Genomic DNA, 7,740 nt, shown 5'->3' with positions numbered 1-7,740 from the left:
TTTTCAATTTTCGGTTCGTATTGAATGGCCTTGTATTTGATGGCGTAAAAATATTATTCTACGCTGTTTAATACCAAATTCACGTGATGTGGGTAACATCGAAAAACAAGCTGTATCAAAAGGGTTTAAAATAGAGAAAGTACAGTGCTTAGTCAAACGCAATGTTACTTTGTGTGCTAATTTGCACAACGAAGTTCACGAACGTTGCACAACCGAGACTCTGTGCAGACATCCTTATTGTTTAAAATCAGTGGAGCGAAAAGTGCCACTGAATAGCTACCACCGTAGTGAGGTATATCTGAACACTGCAAACTAAAAACAGATATTCACTGCTAATAAATTACTTTATATACGACATTTACACCAAACTTTATTTCTTACTTGGTTACCCATGTATTATAACAGTGTCAACATTTGGGTGCATGCTTTTTCTCGCTTAGATGACAAATCGAAAAGTTTGAACAACAAAATTTGACAAACATATGTAGGCCGTCCAGCACGCTAATAATCAAGTTTGCTTTGTAGGACATTGGATATTCGCAATTTCACACCAGCAATTGCAAGGTTATTTCCTTGACATAAAGCACATAAAACTCTGCTAGGTTGTACATTTATTGCCAACATTTTGTGACCCTTTAACACAGAATAATGAAGTAATGTACATGACTTTAAATCAAAACCTCTGACGTAGAGCAATTGGTGCGCGACAGAAACGGGCTGCCATGAGAAAAAGGGCTTGTGCGACGAATAAGCATCGGCAATGACGGTTCGGTATTCGTGTGTTGTGTCTACTGCGGTGAACCACTGTAGCTACATTAGGTATATCTGAACACTGAAAGCCAAAAACAGACATTCGATGCTATAAGTTTACAGGCAATATTTACACCAAACTTTATTTCGATTTCCGAATGTTTCTTATGTTGTGTTACCCAACCTGACTTTAATTAAAAACGGTTGACGAATTATACACACGTAATAATAACTACACATTCGATATACGTGTACGGTGGACTAAAACTTTATGAGTAAAAGCTAAGTGAAGAACAGAGTTACACAAAAAAGCCAGACACTTCATACATACACTGGAAAGGAGCGAGGCGGTTTTGGAGTTCTGAAAGGAAGAATTGTCCAAAGACTAACGCTCAGTAAACATTTAATAAAGGACACACCGATGCTCAATGACATTATGGGCTTTTCACAAGGAAAACCGGACGTGACCGATAATATCGCATGAGAACACAAACGTCGCAAGGAAACTAATATCGCTTGGAAATTAACACCGCATTGGAAGCGAGATCGAAACCACTTTTATTTTTTATTTTACATTTCAGTTTCATTACATTTATTTTTTGGTAGAAGAGCCGTCTAACAGCTAGATGATTTATTAAGATTATTTAAACGGATTTAAAACATTCATTCTCAATCTTTTCGCGTCACAACCTTGGCTAAGTGTGCAACACCAAATTGTTAAGTAAGGCCGAGCCTATTCTAAAAGTCAATATAATCAGTAAAATATATAAGCGGGAATAAAAAACATTAAAAACGAATACATGTTTCAACGGTTAGAGTGTTCATTTAAAGATGAGACGCATATCTTCGACATCTACCTTGCTATCGTATCTAAGCAGAAACTCGTCTTCAACTTCTGTTGTATCCTCCTGGCTATCACCTACCATGGCTTCCTTCTCACCGTTGGCGTTGTTGGCAGAATCATCAGGTCTAGATTCCTCTAAATCCGGAGGTTCTTCACTGTCAGGGAATGGAAAAACTTCGGTCATGACACCTGTAAATCCACCGGTCGCTAGACCACCTGCGCTACCCATAGCAACTGAACCACCTGCAACGACAGGCACAGTGGAAAACTCAACAGCGGCTGCAAATGCGAGGAATGCAGGTAATGCGGCCAATGAAGCACATCCTGCCACTCCCACAGCGACTGCTGCAATGCATGCAATGACTCGTTTGTTTCTTTTTCTGCGTTGTCTTTCCGTAATGTACATTTCTGCAAGTCGCTCCTTTAACCTTTTGAAAACCTGTTGTTGGGCATTTGGGTTTTTAATATCTCTGAATATTTCTTCCCTGTAGCGTCTTCCCTCCTCCAGAAAACATTGCTTTACTTCCGTATTGAGCAGGTTGCCCGTCTGTAAATAAAATTACCTCAGTTTGTTGGAATAAAGTTACCTCATCGATTAATTTCATTGTTCATAATTCATATTTCTGTCATAAGTTTGTGACTCGAATCGTATCAACTAAAATTAAATTGCGTTATAAACAGTTAATTGCTTCACATGTTACCTACCTTCTCCACTTTTTGTTTCCATTCTTCCACATATTTTTCAACAACATGCAAACCATTCATCACCTTTTAAACAGTAAGAAATGCATCGTTAATTATTATTTTTTCATTGGTCATACAAAACGATCGGAAATCAATATTGCCCCTTTGCTGGGCACAGCCAACGCTTTCAGTCAAAATAAGCACTGATGATGAACAAATTATATTGTTTGAAACGCCATGGTCAGCAGCATACTTGCAGCTAAAAAAACTCATGTTGTTTACTGTCGCAATGATTAACATGACCAAAACATTACAAATAAATACTGGAGGTCTTACATTTGTTAATAATTCACCTCAAATTCTATTGAAATTTGTTCTTCTAACAATCCAATATACAAATCATGGTTAGTGAATAAATCCCTCCTAATCATTTGCTTTGCTTCTTCATCAGCACATTCGTGTCGTAACTTCAAAGACTTGCCTTTTCTTTCTTTAAACTAAGAAAAGTTTTGCTGTTTATTACAAACATTTCATATTAAGCAGTATTTCTGAAGACAATCAAACTGTCCCGTACTGCAGAAAACAATCAAATGTTTTATTTGTTTTTTTAGAAAGTTTCGACAAAATCTTTGCCATCATCATGAACGGTTTAACTGGTCAGATTTTTGCAATATGGGCCAGTATCTTTGTCCTCTGAAATATAGGTAAAATAGTATTTAATGTTAGGGCAAATATTTGCTGCAGTTTCTTATGTTAGAGTAATACTTTCCTCAAGATTTTTCACAAAACAATTAACTAACATTTTGCCATACCGCTGCAGTGTTTTATGCATTTTAGGGATATGAAAGAAACAGCCTTTGTATACTTACATCCATCATTTGTGATTTGTAATGAGCAAAGCACATTGACACTTTAAGTTTCATGTGATAATCAGCATAGTCCTGCAAACATATAAAGTGAGATTTAAATTACACAATGTAAATGTTTTTTTTTCGTCACTTTGAAAGTGATTTTCGGTGCTGAAATTCTTTCTGGTGAAATAATTTTCTCCGCCAGATTTTTTGAAAGTTGCAGGAGTTTTTTGCCGGTTGGTGCTTCCAAAGTGCTTTGTTCAATGTTTGATGAAATTAGGATCTCGTATAATTCCTCAACCATATCCCACATTTTCTTCTTTATAGCTGAAACGATTGTTGACAATTTAGATGTGGATTGTGAATACACACACAAATGAAACTCATTTCGCATCACTCACCACTTCTTAGCTTCGAGTTAGTTGTTGCAACTTTACCACCTGGACGAGGAAGGAGAAAGCAATTTGGTGTAGAAAAGCATTTGCTTAAATATTCACATTGCAAGCTGTTTCCTGGCTGCATGGATACATTCTTTGGAAATAAACTTATTATTTATTGATTTCGCTTGTAGATCATGCAACTGTAGTTAGCTCACATCATAATATTCTTTTCCACCACCATGACCAAAGCTGTACTCTTGAGGATTTTCCCAATCTCTGATCAGGAAATATACCAGTTTGGGGTTTTCATATATCTGTAATTTATGCAGTATTTGGTGAACAGTATGTTTTCTATTGCATGAAATGAATACAGCAATAACAGCGAACACTATAGTGTTCGTATACCTTTTGTTAATACAATGCTAACCAGCTTACCTCTGAAACGTTTGTCATCGTATTGGAAAAATATGTAAGGGCCTGCACAAAAAAGTTTCGATGTTAGGACCTATACACATATCAACAAACTAATTTCTCATACAGTGAAAGAATCAACATCTCTGTAACCCAAACGATATTTGGTGTTATATATCTGCATGAAGCTAAGTGTTGAGCTTATGGTGAAAATTTCAGCTTCTTTGCATTCGATTGGGTCTCCTGCTTCGTTGCCAGCTGTGTCCATAAAGAAAACAGCAACCTGTGGATACATGATGTTATAAGAACATGCTGCATAATAGTTCCCGCGATTTATATAAAATATGGCAATAAATTGAACTACATACTGCTGGTTGACGTATATTTTATGTATTCCGTAAGTGTGCAGCGGACATCGATACATTTCAATCGTATGTTATTTGTATATAAGTGGTTTATGGAAATGTGCTTGACCAAATCGAATGCAACAAGAATGAACACTGGCGTAATCGTCTATTTTGCGAAAACATACTCATCGTGCAAATTTAATCAATTATAATTAAATTTTCCCATGTGCAAAAAGAGATGTTTCTGCCAAACGTGTTTGATTGTTCACTGGACACTGGGTGTTTATTTTGTTTTCTCCACCGCACTTATGTTCATGTTATTTAAAAAAGCTTTACAGTCTGATGCCTCACTATAGAACGCATTCAATCTGAACAGTCGAGTCACGTGACTGACCCGCGTTTGCTATTTGTACGGGGTCGAGTCAAGGTTCGAATCCAGAGTCGATTCACTATTTTACTACCCCTTGCATTCCATTCCGGTTGAACTGATTCTACCGTTCCGGTATACATGTGTTTATGAGACTCGCAAGGTTTTGCCGACTTTGGGATTAATCCCACAAGTCTAATTGATAAATTGTTATATCGAAATAATTTCTGCCCGTTACCAGCTGAGGAGCTGCTGGTTTTAAAATACAATTAACTAGGTAACAGGTCAGACGACCTTTATTAAGGCTATATTGCAGATTACTAACACTGCAGTACCTTATTTCCACCCTCTGCCTTCACGAAGATTGGTTCGGATGTGATATAAACTCCTTTTGTAACAGAGGAAGTCTGGTGGATGGAATCAAATACTTGAGGTATTTCAAAATCTTCATTTCCTTTATCCCCCTAGACAATAAAATGTTTGCAAGGCGTAATTTTATTAGATTTCTTAGTTAAATTTGGTCAAAAAGAAAAATTGGTAACTACGGTCGACCCAATAATGGTTGAAAAGCGAGTGCCAAGTAAGAAGAAAAACTTGATAAAAATGCAAACAGTGTGAAGTTTAAAACCAAACGTGGTGCCGTACCTCACCTTCTTAGTTTTTGTGTGATATTTGTTTAGTAGATATATCAAGATGTTGAGAAGGTAAGACTTTCCAGTTCTCGTCGGTCCAACTATGGAGTAGATTGCAACTGGAATGTCGAGTAACTTCCATTTCTTGATAATTTCTTCCAGAACATCGGGTTGAAACACCAGTTCATCGTTTGTTAGTCGTCGCGTTTCCAACATGTTTAAATGTGTAACCTACATTTACGTTTTCTGCAAAATCGAGGCGTAAAATTATAATTTTTGATAAAAATCAATGATTTTTCCGACATCAAAGAATAGTATCTAATTGCATCTATTTGGCTTCAGGCATTCAATCATATCTGTAGAGGTGGAGACAGATTATTTGGTGAAATCGAGGCCCTAGACTATATATAAATTTCTTTGTTTATTTTTTGAATGGTTGTTCATTTTAGTCAGGACGTCGCTTTAGACTACAGACATGCTCATAAATCACTGTGTAGTGATACTGGATTAACATATGTCAACCGTAATAACAAAACACCAACTAAAAACAGCACATTACCTTCATATTTCACAACAATTTTATTGGGCTTTTATTATATTACATCTGGTTGCAAACAAAATGCAAAAGTTACCGTGTTACTTTTGCTGCTAGGCATACGACAATTCAAGCAGGACTGCTCTTCGGGCGTTACTTAAACGTACATTTCATTCTTCCGACGTTTCGTCTGCGATACAGCAAGATTCCATTAGGGTTTAACACCACAATGCGGACTTGAACCACACAAAATGATATCCCGCAAAGACTGCGATCGCATGTACATCGGCGAAAAAACAAGAGGGCTTTCAAAACAATATTAAAAAAGCACCGCCGTAACTTCGCACCGAAAGGCCAGAGCGTTGACCAAGCATTCGGTGACACTTGGACCCGAAGTTGTCTTCGATAAAGCACAAGTTGTTGAGAAAGATTTGGATCTTTCTTGAGACGCTCCACATCCACAAAAACAGCGGATGTTTTAACGATAATGAACAATGTGTATATGTTCCGGCAGTTTACAACAACTTGTAACTGCTGCGCCTCCCGCAGTTTGTTTCGCCCCCAACACGTGATCCTACAAGCGGGGTTAACACGTCCCTTTTTTCTTTTTGTGCTTTTAAATGCTGTGTTTTTCACGCTTGAATTGTTGTGTTAAACCCTAATGAAGTCTTGCTGTATGGCAGACGAAACGTCGGGAGAATAAAGTACGAAAATTTATGCCAGAAGAGCAGTCTTGTTTGAACTGCAAAAGTTACCATTTTAAACCAAAAACCTATCCCAATCTTTAATCAATTCTTCACCATGACATAGCACAAGATTTTTCTATTTGATAGACCATCCAAATTTTCTTTATTTGATGAAGCCTACCAGTCAACAGTTCCGCATTTCAGTTTCGGTTTAAGGAGGAACTAAATAGAACCTCCCCTTTCGCATGAAGGCTTTGAAGTTATTCGCAACCGTTTCCAACAACTATCCAGGGCGTTTCGCACCACTCTGTTTGAAGTACGCAGCATGTTTCTCATCTTTCATGTACATCTTCCGACTACACACGTTTACTAAATGATATTGTCCCAAATAGTATTTGTGTTTACAATTCGCCTAACTTTACTTTATGATGAATCGTTGGCTTTGACATGATACGAACCGATAAATATAACATAACAATAAATATATACATTCGAAGCCAAACTCAAGTGATTCCGAACTTCTTACTTATTTGTAACTAATAATTTAACTCCTACCAACTACCACTAAACATCTGTGAACGTAGCGACACAAAGAATGTCTCACACAAGCTTCACAACCACGACTCCACATGAGTGCTGCTAACATAAATTCAGTGGAGCAGAAAGTTTCACTGAATAGTTGCAATTTTACTCTACGGTACATTAAAAAAATTTCCGCGCAACACGAACATAGTGTTAAGTAAGCAACAGACGATATATATTCACTACCCAATGTCCTATAACCTTACTTGCATTTGTATCTAGCAATAAAGCAATTCTATGCTTTATGAGATAATTAACTCAATATGACTGAGGACAGTCAAGCCAAATAACGGCGGTCTGCATTGTAGCTTAAATCGACTTAGCCGCCTATAGTTGAGATATTGGACCTAAACCCATTCCGTTTTTAGTATAAAAGTGTGCTTGGACACTTAATTGTATGTAAAGGTCTTTCAAACGAATGATTTTTGCATGACCACAAATATTGATTTGTGTTGTACTTGAGAAATAAATTGCTTAATTTATATTATTATCTTTCCCTTACATTTATGACATTATAGTTTATACGTTTTATTTTATAGCCTATGTACGTACACCGACTTTTGCTTTAAGTAACTTAACTTCTTTGTTGCTGTGTGTCACCTACGGCTGTTGCAGAAACTGAAGATGCTTTCAGGCGAAATATGCTTTTTTCTGTGTCGCTGTGTTGAATT

The 7,740-nt window shown here is 37.0% G+C and overlaps 1 protein-coding gene across 2 annotated transcripts; it reads right to left on the bottom strand.

Annotated features, from left to right (window-relative positions):
- Nucleotides 1-1,028: 1,028 nt before the first annotated feature.
- LOC145902370 (uncharacterized) lies at nt 1,029-7,057 on the bottom strand. 2 transcript variants are annotated; one of them, XM_082990308.1, is made up of 13 exons: nt 6,149-7,057; nt 5,899-5,991; nt 5,285-5,512; nt 4,970-5,098; nt 4,048-4,203; nt 3,945-3,986; nt 3,725-3,823; nt 3,531-3,660; nt 3,278-3,456; nt 3,148-3,219; nt 2,632-2,775; nt 2,300-2,362; nt 1,029-2,141 (listed from the first exon to the last, which is right to left on the bottom strand). In XM_082990308.1, exons 3-13 carry the CDS (start codon nt 5,480-5,482, stop codon nt 1,572-1,574), a joined length of 1,782 nt encoding a protein of 593 aa, XP_082846434.1. In that variant the 5' UTR covers nt 5,483-5,512; nt 5,899-5,991; nt 6,149-7,057; the 3' UTR covers nt 1,029-1,571. The 2 variants fall into 2 exon arrangements, with proteins under 2 accessions (XP_082846434.1, XP_082846433.1); XM_082990307.1 differs by having other exon boundaries at nt 6,669-7,057.
- Nucleotides 7,058-7,740: the final 683 nt, after the last annotated feature.

Source organism: Ascidia mentula, chromosome 5 (genome assembly GCF_947561715.1).
Source record: "Ascidia mentula chromosome 5, kaAscMent1.1, whole genome shotgun sequence".
NCBI lineage: Eukaryota > Metazoa > Chordata > Ascidiacea > Phlebobranchia > Ascidiidae > Ascidia > Ascidia mentula.
This window is presented reverse-complemented; position numbering and strand designations above follow the sequence as displayed.

Coding starts and splice junctions, on each gene's coding strand:
- LOC145902370 (XM_082990308.1), bottom strand. CDS start 5,482: ATGTTGGAAACGCGACGACTAACAAACGATGAACTGGTGTTTCAACCC. Junction 2,363..2,631: donor AAATTTCAATAGAATTTGAG/GTGAATTATTAA, acceptor ACTGTTTAAAAG/GTGATGAATGGTTTGCATGT. Junction 2,142..2,299: donor GGAAACAAAAAGTGGAGAAG/GTAGGTAACATG, acceptor TTTTATTTACAG/ACGGGCAACCTGCTCAATAC.